This window comes from Electrophorus electricus, chromosome 16, assembly GCF_013358815.1.
Source record: "Electrophorus electricus isolate fEleEle1 chromosome 16, fEleEle1.pri, whole genome shotgun sequence".
NCBI lineage: Eukaryota > Metazoa > Chordata > Actinopteri > Gymnotiformes > Gymnotidae > Electrophorus > Electrophorus electricus.
Window position 1 is genome coordinate 13,801,599 of NC_049550.1, and position 15,234 is coordinate 13,816,832.

The 15,234-nt window shown below is 49.5% G+C and overlaps 2 protein-coding genes across 6 annotated transcripts; one reads left to right on the top strand and one right to left on the bottom strand.

The window, feature by feature from the left end:
• Nucleotides 1-376: 376 nt before the first annotated feature.
• Nucleotides 377-7,579, top strand: btbd3a (BTB (POZ) domain containing 3a). 2 transcript variants are annotated; one of them, XM_027013781.2, is made up of 5 exons: nt 377-890; nt 1,645-1,888; nt 3,492-3,582; nt 4,072-4,190; nt 4,435-7,579. In XM_027013781.2, the coding sequence occupies exons 2-5, from the start codon at nt 1,725-1,727 to the stop codon at nt 5,465-5,467; spliced, it is 1,407 nt and encodes a 468-aa protein (XP_026869582.1). In that variant the 5' UTR covers nt 377-890; nt 1,645-1,724; the 3' UTR covers nt 5,468-7,579. The 2 variants fall into 2 exon arrangements, with proteins under 2 accessions (XP_026869582.1, XP_035390752.1); XM_035534859.1 differs by lacking the exons at nt 377-890; nt 1,645-1,888 and adding an exon at nt 1,915-1,933.
• esf1 (ESF1, nucleolar pre-rRNA processing protein, homolog (S. cerevisiae)) lies at nt 7,500-15,230 on the bottom strand. 4 transcript variants are annotated; one of them, XM_027013776.2, is made up of 14 exons: nt 15,190-15,230; nt 13,866-14,401; nt 13,367-13,698; nt 12,858-12,971; nt 12,618-12,727; nt 11,809-11,961; nt 11,520-11,634; nt 10,534-10,687; nt 10,186-10,359; nt 9,686-9,810; nt 8,931-9,030; nt 8,714-8,799; nt 8,468-8,617; nt 7,500-8,152 (listed from the first exon to the last, which is right to left on the bottom strand). In XM_027013776.2, exons 2-14 carry the CDS (start codon nt 14,356-14,358, stop codon nt 7,889-7,891), a joined length of 2,370 nt encoding a protein of 789 aa, XP_026869577.2. In that variant the 5' UTR covers nt 14,359-14,401; nt 15,190-15,230; the 3' UTR covers nt 7,500-7,888. The 4 variants fall into 4 exon arrangements, with proteins under 4 accessions (XP_026869577.2, XP_026869578.2, XP_026869580.2 ...); XM_027013777.2 differs by lacking the exon at nt 15,190-15,230 and adding an exon at nt 14,949-15,142; XM_027013779.2 differs by lacking the exon at nt 15,190-15,230 and adding an exon at nt 14,826-14,922.
• Between the last annotated feature and the right edge of the window lie 4 nt (nt 15,231-15,234).

Sequence of the window (15,234 nt, forward strand, 5' to 3'; positions counted from 1 at the left end):
ATATATATACAGTACATACATTGTTAATATATTTTTGTACATATATAGAATATATATTCCTCTATGCACCCGTTTTCTTTTTCCTCAGTTTGGACAGAGCACTCTCAACCATTTCACTGCGAGTTATACTGTGTATGACTATGTATGTGACAAATAAACCAAACTTGAAACTTCCAGTATTTTAAACCCATTTTAATCGATTAAATTATCTTTATTCATCGAGCATAGAAAACGATTCAAAATTTGCACCAAAAATCGTCCTCTCCAGGCACGGGTACACGCCGGAAAGAGCTAGTTTAGAAAGGGTAAACAAGAGCAACTCCATTACAGTGCATCTACTGCCATCTGCTGGCAAGCATGCATCGGTATGCACGCATACGTCCACGTATGATTTAACATTTTTGATTTCCTCCTGTGACAGTTGCTTATAAAACTGATAACTGCTTCAAGCGAAAACAAACAAACAAACAAACAAACAAGCAAACAAAAAACAAAACAGAAGGCGACTTCTAAACCAATTTATCCTGTATCCGCCGAGAGCGGATGTTTCAAGTGAGCTGAACAAAGCGATGCATGAAGGCCAGTCGCTCGGCCAGATGTTTTGGCAGGCATTCCGACCAAAGGAAGATGGATGGCTTCACACTTCAGTTGGTCGTTAAACTTCCCTAAATTATTCAAGGGTATTCTCTGACGCTATATACTGGCAACCAGTGCTGCATGTCGGAGTATTGCAGCAATTTCTCAGCGATATTGAAGTTGTACATTTGATTCAGTTGTGTCTTGTTTACTGTATACTTTATCTTGCTAAACTGGCTAGCTAGCGCTAGCAGTTTCCTGTGCCAGTGAAACTGAATGGGATTATTATTTAGCTATATGCATGTGGCATTTTGGTAAGTCGTTGTCTTTTGTGTTATAAAAGCGTACTAATAGTGCAGCAGTTCATTTTACTACTGTTGTCAAATCCTGAGATAAGTGGCTAGTTAGCCATGTAATCTGGGTTGCTAGCTAACTAGCGTTAGCTGCGATTATTTCCTGTTGTGGCTAGAAACCACTTCCTAATTTTCCGGAGACAACTAACCGCTATCTTAAGAACTAATTTTGTGTCCACAGGAAACTTAACATGGGTGGGTAGGCGTTACTGGCTACCTAAGCTAGCTAAGTGGGTTTTTAGTTTCGCTGTTTGTGAAATTCTAGCTAGATAACAATGTGTGCAAAGATCTAGCTAGCTCCCCAACAAGTGGTAACATTGCGGAGGTGGTTTACTGACAGACTGGCTAATTAGCTAATGTTAGTCAAGTTGTTTTGATTGCCCTGTAACGGGGAAGAACGTCGTATTAGCTGCTGAAAAAGTGGCACAGATGGAACATTTATGGCTGATGTTGGGGATGTGAAACTGCAGCCAGCTAAACTAGGTTAGCTGGTTTTTGCAGAAAATGCTTGGTTAACTAGATGCTTGTTTGTTTAGCTAATTAATCGGTTGGGCTTGTAAGCGTAATAATTTACAGTTTTAAAGTGCATATCCAGTTCTGGCGTGGCTTTGTTGTCACCTAACTTGCCGACTTGGCTGCCCCACCTCTGCCCCACCTCTGCCACACCTCTGCCCCACCTCTGCTACACCTCTGCTACACGTCGGGGTCCTCTCAGGTGAATCTGCGCGAGACACTCTCCTGTTGCTAGGCAGCTTGGCCATGAGCGCGGCGTGAGCACGGGGCACGTGCGGTACGATGGCAGCGGAGCTGTATCCTGCCACGAGAGTGCCGTGCTCGCCTGACTGCGGTACCAGCAGCGCCGCCGTGCAGCAGTGCCAGCAGGACAACATCAGCAACAACAACAACCCCAGCGTCCAGGGCTGCAACTGGCAAGGCCTCTACCCCACCATTAGAGAGAGGTAGGGCCAGTCTCTCGTCAGCCTCTACCCCACCATTAGAGAGAGGTAGGGCCAGTCTCTCGTCAGCCTCTACCCCACCGTTGGAGAGAGGTAGGGCCAGTCTCTCGTCAGCCTCTACCCCACCGTTGGAGAGAGGTAGGGCCAGTCTCTCGTCAGCCTCTACCCCACCGTTGGAGAGAGGTAGGGCCAGTCTCTCGTCAGCCTCTACCCCACCGTTGGAGAGAGGTAGGGCCAGTCTCTCGTCAGCCTCTACCCCACCGTTGGAGAGAGGTAGGGCCAGTCTCTCGTCAGCCTCTACCCCACCGTTGGAGAGAGGTAGGGCCAGTCTCTCGTCAGCCTCTACCCCACCGTTGGAGAGAGGTAGGGCCAGTCTCTCGTCAGCCTCTACCCCACCGTTGGAGAGAGGTAGGGCCAGTCTCTCGTCAGCCTCTACCCCACCGTTGGAGAGAGGTAGGGCCAGTCTCTCGTCAGCCTCTACCCCACCGTTGGAGAGAGGTAGGGCCAGTCTCTCGTCAGCCTCTACCCCACCGTTGGAGAGAGGTAGGGCCAGTCTCTCGTCAGCCTCTACCCCACCGTTGGAGAGAGGTAGGGCCAGTCTCTCGTCAGCCTCTACCCCACCGTTGGAGAGAGGTAGGGCCAGTCTCTCGTCAGCCTCTACCCCACCGTTGGAGAGAGGTAGGGCCAGTCTCTCGTCAGCCTCTACCCCACCGTTGGAGAGAGGTAGGGCCAGTCTCTCGTCAGCCTCTACCCCACCGTTGGAGAGAGGTAGGGCCAGTCTCTCGTCAGCCTCTACCCCACCGTTGGAGAGAGGTAGGGCCAGTCTCTCGTCAGCCTCTACCCCACCGTTGGAGAGAGGTAGGGCCAGTCTCTCGTCAGCCTCTACCCCACCGTTGGAGAGAGGTAGGGCCAGTCTCTCGTCAGCCTCTACCCCACCGTTGGAGAGAGGTAGGGCCAGTCTCTCGTCAGCCTCTACCCCACCGTTGGAGAGAGGTAGGGCCAGTCTCTCGTCCAGCATTAAACTGGGATTACGCGTCGGATTGTAGAGTTACGTTTGAGGTGTTAATCTGTGGTGAGTCACTCATACTGTATGATGTAGACGTAGTTAGTCAGCTCACTCAAGCCACCAGACAGGGCTGTCTCTTAATATAAGACAATAAACAAGGAAGACTAGTCCAGCTAATGCACACTTACTCCACAGACCTGTCAGGATTATACTTCATCTGGATCCATTAGACAGCCTGCTCTAGCAGTCACAGGTAGAATACAGCTTTGTGGAGTCTCGTATTTCAGGCCTTACAGGACCAACTGATTGGGCAGTGCTGCTCAGGACGACAGTGGGAGAAGGATGCGGTAGCGGGGCGCGCCGAAGCTCCCGGCCACGGATGGCCGTAGCGTGGTTAGAATTCACACTAGCAACGGCCCACTCGTAGTGATTTGTGTTTTTGAGCTCCAGTTTGAGTGCCAGGCCACACGCTCACAGGAACAGAGCCAGCAGTGTGTAGGACTGCACCATTGTGTGTGAGATTCGGAGGAGCGAGTTGGGGGAGCAAAATGTTGGCCAGACATGAAAGCCCCGTTTGTGTGTCTGTGTGTGTCTCTCCAGAAACGCGGTCATGTTTAACAATGAACTCATGGCGGACGTGCACTTTGTGGTCGGCCCTCCGGGAGCAACACAGAGAGTTCCGGGGCATAAGGTGAGGACATGGAACCCCGTTACCATGACAGCTGAGAAACGCAGCATTTAACCCTCAGCTCCAGTTTTACGGCGACGCTGTAAGAGGGTGTGTGGCAGAGACGACCAGATAACTCCGCCCTGGCTAGCGCGACCGAAGTCAGGAATTCATGTTTTTGCTGCACGTTTTGAGCGTAAGGTCTTTCTCCAGCGCTAACAAGTGAACGTGGGAGTCGTGCTTGAGGCGCTGTGGCACTCAGTAGTGAGAGGGCCCGGGAGGCCATAGGAGGGGCTTAGCTGACCGTGCCTTTGTCCAGCGCCCGCACCACATTTCGCATGCATATGCATTCTTCTGTTACTACAGTATAAAAGTATCTCACCAGTCAGGAATGCTCACCCACCTTCGGTTCACACCTTGTCTGGTGAACAGGAATGCTACTGACCTCCTTACCATGTTAGACGGGATCGATCTCTCTCTCTCTCTCTCTCTCTCTCTCTCGGTCTCCCTCAGTACGTTCTGGCTGTAGGCAGCTCCGTGTTCCACGCCATGTTCTACGGGGAGCTGGCTGAGGACAAGGACGAGATTCGCATCCCCGACGTGGAGCCACCCTCCTTCCTGGCCCTGCTCAAGTAAGAACAGGAGTAGGGCCATGACACACAGGGCCGTCCGGGGAGCCGCTCCAGGGGCCGGTCCGGCACTTCCCGTTACCATGCCAGATTTGACCCACCGGGAGCCTGAGAATTAGCTGGACTAGATTTAAACACCCACATTGTAAACTATCAAATAGAATTATTTCTAGTGCCAATGGAAGGTCTATTTAAAAAAATTTTTCTTTCTTTCTTCCCCCCCCGCCCCGCCCTGGCCTGCGCCAAGGTACATCTACTGCGACGAGATCGACCTATGCGCAGACACCGTGCTGGCGACACTCTACGCCGCCAAGAAGTACATCGTCCCGCACCTGGCGCGCGCCTGCGTTACTTTCCTAGAGACGAGTCTGAGCGCGCGCAACGCCTGCGTGCTGCTGTCGCAGAGCTGCCTGTTCGAGGAGCCCGACCTGACGCAGCGCTGCTGGGAGGTGATCGACGCGCAGGCCGAGCTGGCGCTGCGCTCCGAGGGCTTCTGCGACATCGACGCGCTCACGCTGGAGAGCATCCTGCGCCGCGAGACACTCAACGCCAAGGAGGCGGTGGTGTTCGAGGCGGCGCTGGCCTGGGCCGAGGCCGAGTGCCACCGCCGTGAGCTGCCGCCCACCGTGGAGAACAAGCGCCTGGTGCTGGGCAAGTCCATCTACCTGATCCGCGTGCCCGCCATGACGTTGGACGACTTCGCCAACGGCGTAGCACAGTCGGGCGTGCTGACGCTGGCCGAGACCAACGACATCTTCTTGTGGCACACGGCGGCGCGCAAGCCCGAGCTGCCCTTCATGTCGCGCCCGCGCAAGGGCCTGGCACCCCAGCGCTGCCATCGCTTCCAGTCGTGCGCCTACCGCAGCAACCAGTGGCGTTACCGCGGCCGCTGCGACAGCATCCAGTTCGCCGTGGACAAGCGCGTCTTCGTGGCCGGCTTCGGCCTGTACGGCTCCAGCTGCGGCTCGGCCGAGTACCAGGCCAAAATCGAGTTGAAGAGGCAGGGCGCCACGCTAGGCCTCGCAGTCATCAAGTACTTCTCGGACGGCTCCAGCAGCACGTTCCCCGTGTTCTTCGACTACCCCGTGCAGGTGGAGCCCGACACTTTCTACACGGCCAGCGTGGTGCTGGACGGGAACGAGCTCAGCTACTTCGGCCAGGAGGGCATGACGGAGGTGCAGTGCGGCAAGGTCACCTTCCAGTTCCAGTGCTCCTCAGACAGCACCAACGGCACGGGCGTGCAGGGGGGGCAGATACCCGAGCTCATATTTTACGCCTGACAGCGAGGCAAACCACTCTGCTTTCTGGCAGGGGTAGGACGGCCAAGCGACAAGCTCGTAGAGGACAATAAAACTGTGCGGACAAATGTCAGCGATAGTGCTATCTCACAACCAGTGGCAATGTTCTGAGGGCAGGCAGGTGCTTCTTGTAGTACTTTATTTGAATAGATTTACTCCTACACTACTATCCACACCAAGTAATATCAATGGCAGTAGGGCTGTAATACTTCATGGACTACTGACAGCTAGAATTGTCTAGAATTCCTCAGTTCTCAGTCACTGAACTGTAGTTCTGTGACCTGTCTAAGGGCAAGAACGCCTGGCCTTCGTTTCAGCAGGTTTCAAAGCATAAACGGGAGGCAGAAGGCAATGGAAACACAGTGGAGACACGGGACACTGAGAGGGTTTGGCTCCTGAGGATTGGTTTAAGGTGTCTGGGTCTCCAGCTGTGTTCAAAACAAGTGAGCAAGTATCCAAAACCTCCACAAACACTGATATATTGTTGCATACAAAGCTTTGTTGTTTTAACTTTAAAAAAGGTTTCTCACAACTGAAGTCTTTTCACTACACTTTAACACCCGCGTGATGATGTAATGATGATGTTCCATTCCAGATGCCTTGTATTCCACAACATCTGGATCTTTTAGTTTCACTGTGGAACCACATGTGAGGCGAGTCCGATCGGTGGAGTGCTCTGAGCCTCACTCAGTAGCAGTCAGTTCTATTCAGTTTGCTAGAAGGAAATGGCCAACTGTCAGCACAATCACACACTAAAGAAACAAATATTTAACTGAAGTTTAACTACCAGCAACTAGGCTGTTGCTGTACTAAGAAACAGCTGCCAACCTATTGTTGGTACATATTTTCATACAATATACATGTAAAAATTACTTTGAATTCAATACTTGGCTCTTTTTACACTAAATGCATTAGTGATTTAAATGCAGTTTCTCTTCCCCTCTTCCTGTGAAGGTCTGACTAAATCCTACTCCAAAGGACACTGCTTCAGTGAACATTTTACTGTGAACAGCACAGATTCTTTTAGGTCCGTGGCCTCATCTGATATCTAGCTGGATTTAGAAAAAGTGATAGGACTGCCAGTTCACAGACCGCCAGCAGATGTTTGGCCCAATCACACCAGCCGATGCAACACCAGTCAGTCTTAACGCTAGTCTGGGGTTTGACGGGAGGTTCTACTTTTTGCACCTTTCGTTGTCGATTGCAATGAAAGAGATTAGTAAGATATTAGTAACGGATTAATCTGACCCAGTGCAGAGTAAACCCTAGCCGCTGACCTCTGGGTTCGAGGCTTACAGGCTGTAATTCTGATAGAGGCTGATGTCAGTGCATAAGTGTTATGATTTAAACATTTTGTCCATCAGTCCTGATTATTAAAACGGTCGTTTCCCATTGCTCAGGATGCAGCACGTGGCACAACTGTGTTGCTAGGTTCAGTACTGGAGAGCCACTCCTGCTCCTTCTAACCATGTTCAAGCTCGTTTGTTGGTGATCTAGTGTTCAAAAACCATCGATCATTGGGAATCAAAGCTCACAGGACAGCCAGTCATATTTGTGTATTGTACATGTGTAATGAGTAGAGTGAATAATAACAACAGGCCTTATAACAACTCCTTAAGCATGAGGCCTTAAAATAACTACTTAATAATGAGGCCTTAATAATAACTACTTAATAATAACTACTTGCAGTTGCAGCATTAGAGTTCAACCATTTCTAAGCGTCCAGGACAAAAGTTAAAAAGCAATTATTTGCATCCCCACACCCTTTTATCAGGGCTGTTAAAGGTTGTCTTAGTTTAGATCCGGGGCGGGGTATAGAGCTGGGCTCATTGCAGTAGGTTGCTTACACTTTTTTTAATTATATGAAGTCCAGGGAACGAAGGTCCATAATCAGGAGAGAGTTTCTGGATTGGGTCTACAATCATAACCTGTGTTAACTTGTGAAATAATCTCCTGTTTTGACTGTGTGTGTGTGTGTGTGTGTGTCAGTCTCCACTGCTAATGTGCCTGTTTGTTTTCTGGTGATAAGTGCCACTGAGACTGCTGAATGTCTGTATCGTTTCAACGTAACAAATAAAGCCAGTTTTCCTCCAACCTCAGCACCAGTCAAGTGTGGATTCTTCCCTTTAAAGTGGACACACCTGTTTTTTTTTAATGTTTCATATGAGGGTCTCTGATGTATAAAACTTGATCTGACCACCTTCTTAATAAAAGCATTTGTACAAAAAACACATCACACGAACAAGACGCGCTCCTCACAGCAGAGCACGACAGTCGCTGTGGCAGCAACCCGGTTTAACCCAGTTTCAGGCTATGGGTTCTGATTCTGACCACACACGTGCACTCCAAAACTACCCCAGCCTCCCCTCCCCTCCCCTCCCCTCCTCTCCTCCTCCCTCAGCTCTACTTGGTCCTCTGTTTCTTCTGGGCCTGGAACTGCTGCGTCTTGTTCTTCACAGATCTGATGAGGGTAGAGAGACTAGGGTCCACGGTTCTCTCGTGTTGGTGTGCGCTCTGGAGCGCCTCCTGCTGGCTGCGCCGCTGCCTCTGCTTCTCTTGCAGGATGCTCTGGGTGCCTCTGGTCTTCCTGTAGGCCGGGTCTGAAGGGTCTAGGTTATACAGGTGCGACGTGAACATGGCCTGGAAGCGCGGGTCCTGCACATCCACCTGTTAATAACGGGACAGGGAGCCATGGTTACTACCAAGGTTGCTATGGAGATCCGTGCACCAATACTGCTCCTAATTCTCAGCAATACTTCAATTTACAAGTCAGTTTAAAAAGCCATTAATGACTCAGTCATTAAAGTTCTATGGGTAATGGGTATAAGTAGGTCTGCAAGACTAAACAAAAATAAATCAGTTTATTTCTTAAAAGGTCTTTTGCTCCTCTACTTGAATCATGGCATGTGCAGTGCTTAGCTGTGGTTGGAAAATGTTGCTGAGCAATGTTTGGGGGACAGTTGAGGGATGTTGGCCTCTGACCTGGAAGTTGTCTTCCTCCAGCGGTGTATTGCTTTTCAGAAGTTTTTTCCTCTTCTTCTTGCTCAGATTCTGCTGCTCCACGATCTTATCGTAGTTAAAATGCCTGCGCCCCTCCTCCTCATCGTCCGCCATCAGGAGAGCCATTTCAGCCTGTCCACACACACACACGTGCCCTCTGAGCTTCAAATCAAAGCAGCCAAAAGAGGGCGGTTCTGTAATCGCAGCGGTAATGTCCCTCACGCGTACCTTCTGTTTCTCTAGCTCCGCCTCTTCTTCTGGTGTCCTTTGCTCCTCCCCCTTTTTGCTTCTCTTAGCGTTCCTCTTGGACTTGCCTATTCACACAGTGCAGCGATTACACAATCCGCCCAAGAGTGCGCGCGTTTAACGCAGGAAAAAGGAGCACGAGTGATGAATGGGGAAAAGAAAGGAAATAAGATAAAGAAACTGGACATTTAGGACTCACCCGTGGAGCCGAGCTCTTCAGAGAAGAAGGGGTCACTGAGGTCAACGTCAGGAGGAAGTTCGTCGTCACTAACAGCGACATCAGACTCTGACTCTGCCTCCTAGGATAAACGAAAGAGAGAGACAAAGAATAAGTAGAGGGAGCCGAAGAGAGGATGAGAGAGAGAGAGAACATGGAGACAGAAGTAGAGAGAGAGAGAGAGAGAACATGGAGACAGAAGTAGAGAGAGAGAGAGAGAGAGAGAGAGAACATGGAGACAGAAGTAGAGAGAGAGAGAGAGAGAGAGAGAGAGAGAGAGAGAGAACATGGAGACAGAAGTAGAGAGAGAGAGAGAGAACATGGAGACAGAAGTAGAGAGAGAGAACATGGAGACAGAAGTAGAGAGAGAGAGAGAGAGCGAGAACATGGAGACAGAAGTAGAGAGAGAGAGAGAGAGAGAGAACATGGAGACAGAAGTAGAGAGAGAGAGAGAACATGGAGACAGAAGTAGAGAGAGAGAACATGGAGACAGAAGTAGAGACAGAGAGAGAGAGAAAACATGGAGACAGAAGTAGAGACAGAGAGAGAGAGAGAACATGGAGACAGAAGTAGAGAGAGAGAGAGAGAACATGGAGACAGAAGTAGAGAGAGAGAACATGGAGACAGAAGTAGAGACAGAGAGAGAGAGAAAACATGGAGACAGAAGTAGAGAGAGAGAGAGAGAGAGAACATGGAGACAGAAGTAGAGAGAAAGCGACAGAACATGCCGCATTTACCTTCTTTCCTTTCCTCTTCTCTTTCTTTTTCTCTTTCTTCTTTTCCAGAAACTCCTCCCATGGAGTCAGTTTGTCTCTGCCTTCTAGCTTCTTCTTCACCAGTTTCTCTGTGGTCTCCTTCAACCCTGAACAACAAACAGCAACAAACACAAAAGCGATCAATAAACACATCTAGGCGGCGGACCTTCTGGAACAACACAACATCCAACAAGGTTCCGACAGGAAATGACACAGAAGACGGAAAACCAGGAGCTTATCCAGGCTCATGAATCAGTCTGATCAGAGCGATCAGACGACTCAGGGGCTTGAGCGAGCAGTGAGGGCTCGCTGGCTAAGGTGCTGGGCTTGTGATTGGCAGGCTGATTGAAGTCACTCTCCCTTTCCATCAGACATTACCGACCTCAGAGAACACGAGGTCAGCGTGCGGCGCTGCAGCCACCTTGGGCGTCTAAACGTGAACGCTTGGCTTGGCTCTTGGCGCGCGCTGGCGACGACGGTACCTGGCACCCACGTGACCTCCATCTCCATGGCCTGGTCCTTCGCTTTTGCGTCTTTGTCGCGGAGACCCTGTAGAAGCTCGCGGTATTTAGAGATCTGCTCCTCCTCCTTCCTTCCCTTCTTGCCCCTCTTCGTCTTCTCTTCTTCTGCCAAACGCTCAGCCGCCGGTGCCGCCTCTGATAGGGACATCACGGAGCTCAGCTGACAGAAAGTGGCATTTTTTTGCTAATAGGACAAACGGCACCAAAACTGCAATTCACTAATTTATTTATCTTAAAATAAACGTGCCGTGTCCTACACCAAAGCGTCTGTTGTGTTTGTAGGTGAAGCTGCGACGTTCACCCGCTCACCCTCCTCCTCTTCCTCAGCTCCTCCTCCCTCCTCCTCCTCACTGGATGAGGCAAGGTAGGCTCTGAAGTCCATGTCGAGCAGCTCGTCTTTCTTGAACTTCCTGCTGAGGGCGGTCACGCGTTCGTGATCCGTCTCGTCCCACGTTAACTCGACCTGGAGACGGGGCGCATAATCCTGAGCAATACTGTAGGAGAGGAATGCTGCTCACGGCACGTTCACAACTCCTGTGAGCACGCAGCCGAGCCACTCTCCAGCCATGACATTCATAGCCGTGACGCAAAGCCGCATCATTAGATTCATTAAGCTTTCAGAGTGCACCATTACTCATTTCTGAGACGGTACATAGTATAGACCAATTTTTCAGAGCGACTAATCTGTTCCATTGTAATTCAATGCAAAAGAGCAGCAGGCCACTACAGTGTATAGAGGAGTAGTCTGTAAACGTCTGTAGGGGTTAGGCCTCGTGTAAACATGTGGAAATGTCTGTAGGGGTCAGGCCTCCTGTAAACATCTGTAAACATGTGTAAACGTCTGTAAACGTGTAAACCTCTGTAAGGGTTAGGCCTCCTGTAAACATCTGTAAACATGTGTAAACGTCTGTGGGGGTTAGGCCTCATGTAAACGTCTGTAAACATGTGTAAACCTCTGTAAGGGTTAGGCCTCCTGTAAACGTCTGTAAACACGTGTAAACGTCTGTAAACATGTGTAAACCTCTGTAAGGGTTAGGCCTCCTGTAAACGTCTGTAAACACGTGTAAACGTCTGTAAACGTCTGTGGGGGTTAGGCCTCCTGTAAACATCTGTAAACATGTGTAAACGTCTGTGGGGGTTAGGCCTCGTGTAAACGTCTGTAAACGTGTAAACCTCTGTAAGGGTTAGGCCTCCTGTAAACGTCTGTAAACATGTGCAAACGTCTGTGGGGGTTAGGCCTCGTGTAAACGTCTGTAAACATGTGTAAACCTCTGTAGCGGTTAGGTCTCGTGTACCTTGGCAGTAGTGTTTGAGGCGGAGCTGAACAGTCTGGGCTTGTAAGTGGAGATGTCCACCTCCGACGCTCTGTCCTTGGGTTCGTCCTCAAAAGCGACCTCGTCGGGGATGAACCTGCAATCAGAGACACCGGGGCAGCCGCACCGTTTAGAGCAGAGGAACAGCGTGTGCCTTCTCCTCACTGCCTCCCCACTTATCGCTGGCAAACGGTCGGTACCCCGGCACCGTTCCTTCTTCTCTGCCGCGCCATTTCCTTCCGTTCACCGTTAGCACTTGGCGGCGTCTCACCTCAGGTCCAGCGTGGAGCGGCTGCTCTCGTACTCGAAGCCATCGCACTCCTCGTAAATGCTGACGGCCGTAGCCACGGAGTCGCACTCCACCACGGCGTAGTAGTACCGCAGGCGTTTGAACTGGTAATCCCGCACCTTCTCTCTGTAGAGCCTGACAGACAACGAAGCCGCCGCCTTTATCGACAACCACCGACCCGATGTAATGAAGCTCCGCTCGTCATCCCGTGTATTTTAATTTTTTTATTAAGCAGACGCTTACATATTTTGCAGTATGACAGTACATGTGCTGCCTGACCTAGGTGTCACTAGAACCCGCAAATTTGTAAATACAAACACACTCATTTGTTCTGAGTAGTTCTTGAAGACGTGATGTTATATGTTTGTAACATCATTAGCCATGAAGTGACTTAACCATGAAGCACAACTGAACTCTGTTCCTGGGATCTTGGGACTGGGAGTTGGGCTCATAGCTACCAAACTAAAGGAGGGGTGTTATTGCAAGAACACTAGACACCACCACAATACTTTAGGTCCTCGGACTAATAAGCCTTACAGCGCTGGAAACAAACGCGGCCTAGAAGGCTCTGCATAAGGTAAACAAGATGTAGATCTGACGTACGCAAAACACACCTTAACATTGGGCTGGAAAACAACATTCAGGACTTTTATACTCTCAGTCACTATGGTGGAAGGTAAATCCTCACACTGCCATCCAGAATAACTAGAAAAGTGTTGCTCAAAGTTCACACATGTGGTGTGTCTGTGTAGTGTAGTGTAGTGTAGTTTGTGTGTGTGTGTAAACAGTACCTTTGTTCCTCAGTATCTGCATCGGGGTCATCTGGGAGGCTGGTGAGTTCCAGTGGACCCCGAGTCTGTTCTGCATCCATCCGCTCCTTCCCAAACTCAGAGGGGTAGATCTGAGAGAAACATACACATGCACACAATAAGATGCATGTATGCAAACATACAGGCATCAAAACAGCAGTGGACCTACAGCAGTGTGTCTCTGTGTGTGCGTGAGAGAGAGAAACACTGGGAGAACATTACCGTGACGGACAACACCACTCCTCCTTTGGGTTTGAAGGAGCTGAAAAGAGCCAGCAGGTCTTTAGCTTTGATCCGGTCCCAGTCCATATTACACACCGCCAGCCGCCGACTTGTCTGATAACACACACAAACAAACACACACACACACACACACACACAAAACACATGCCTCAAAACACATGGTTCAGCAACTGCCTGTGAAACTGCCCCACAGAAAGCATGGCATGCTAGTTGACCTGCATGTTTGGTCACTGTAAGACATTTAAATGTCTCACGACCTGGTTTAGAGGCAACTAAACATTTTAATATCAACAGATGTTGCACAGGACAAATGAAGGACAGATTAAAGGAAAATCCATTAGCAATCCTTAAACTCAAACCTTAAAAGCACTATGTGCAACAGAAACATTCAATATTAAACACATTGCACCTTTAAAGGCATAAAAGTTTACTTATAGGGAAAAAATGAAAATCATCCGCTGTGTGAAAGTAAAGCGTGAGCAACTAACCTCCTCGGAGCGTGGGGCGTCCTTCCACATCTCCCCCCAGTCGTGCTCAAGCTCCTCCTCCTCACGACGAAGGTAGTCCTCCACCACCTCATCATCATCATCATCGCCACCACCATCTTCCTCCTCTGAGCTGGTCTCGATGTTGCCTTTCCCTCTGGCCAGGTCGGGGCCACTGTCCCTGTCGCTTTCATCTTCATCCTCCTCCTCCTCTTCCTCCTGCTCACCATCGTCTTCGTCACCAAGGTCCTCGTCATCAGCCACGAGTCGTGCTCCCTCGTCAGTGTCACGATCTTCTTCCTCATCACTGTCAGACTCGAGGTCATCATCCTTTCCTGTGTAAACGAACAAGAACAATTTTTTTTTTGTTATTCGGTACGTTTGTTTGTAGTTACTGACCTTGGTCGCGAACCTTTAATTAAATCCCTGTGTTAGGCAAACACAACGTAGGTCTAATCGTATGGAAACTTCATACGGGTGAAGCCATCCAAGCGTTCCTTACCTTCAACATCTCCCACTCCTGCTTGCTCTGCTGTTGTAGCCTTATGCGTCTTCACAAAATCTTTGCGTTCTGAAGCCCTTTTGTGCTTCATTAGCACCTTCTCAGATGCATGCTCCGCCTCTTCTTCAGGCTCCTCCTCCTTTCCCTGTCCGTCTTCGAACTGAGGCTCCTCTACTCCTTCCTTTGCTTCAGGTTTCTTCTTCTTCTTCTTCTTCTTCTTCTTTTCCTCCTGCTGCGAGTCTTTGCCTCCATCGGACTGCTCAGAATCTGAAAGCTTGTAGAAGCGTTTTAGGTCCTCCGTGGACGTGTGGTTGACAGGACGCCCGCGCTTGTCCACTGTGTATTTCAGTTTGAACCGCTCGTCGTGGAACATGGACTGAAAGCGCTTGTCAATCCGGACCCTCCGGTCCACATCCGGCATTTCCCAGAAGCGAGGGTCCTTGTTGACCCGGGCAAAGCGCTCATCGCCATTCGGCTCTTTCTTGGAGGACATGGTGGCTAGGGGGAGGAGCTCTACAGGTCTACCTTAACCGGTCCTGAAGACAGACAGAAATATGAGCCAATCATATTACGTTTACATGATAGGAACGCAACGGGTCATAATTAACCTACTACACACTGCGAGTGCCATATGTCTATATGCAGAATAGTAAATAAAAAAACCCACTGCTGAACTCTAGATATAACAATTAAAGATAGGTAAAATGTTTACTTTTCTGAGACTATTTAAACACTATTCACCAAAACCCAACCAGAAATCGGTCAGGGTGCTCACAACACACACACACACACACACACACACACACACACACACACACACACACACACACACACAGTGCTTTGTTAGACGACTCATTTCCAAATTGTACCTTTGTGATAACAGTATCGCGATAACAATTAGAAAACTATGTACTAAGCAGCTATATTCCACTCGGACGGAAAATAATCGCAAAAAGATACCTTCCGCCTCAAACATTCTTCCTTAGTTCTACATACGCAAAACTTCAAGGAAGTAGTATGAACTACTAAAAACCTATGTGAAGTATTAAGATGGTAAAGTAAAGGCTTTAAGCGCCAACACACCGCATTAATACGCGCTCTGTCGTGATAACTGACCCAGCGTTAGCTGAGCACGTTAGCTAGGCAAGCACGGCCGGCTAGCTACCATTACATTAGCCGACTCCTGCTACTAGATGTTGCCAAGCAGGTTAGCGCACTCAAACAACAGTCTCATCCGCTGGTTGCAAAATAATACGTCGTTTTAAACGAAAGGTGAAACGACGTAGCTGGAGAATAAAAGAGCACAACATGTAAACACACTCACCAGGAGGGTAACTACACGTGGTCTCCCGTCATGCCTCTAACCACA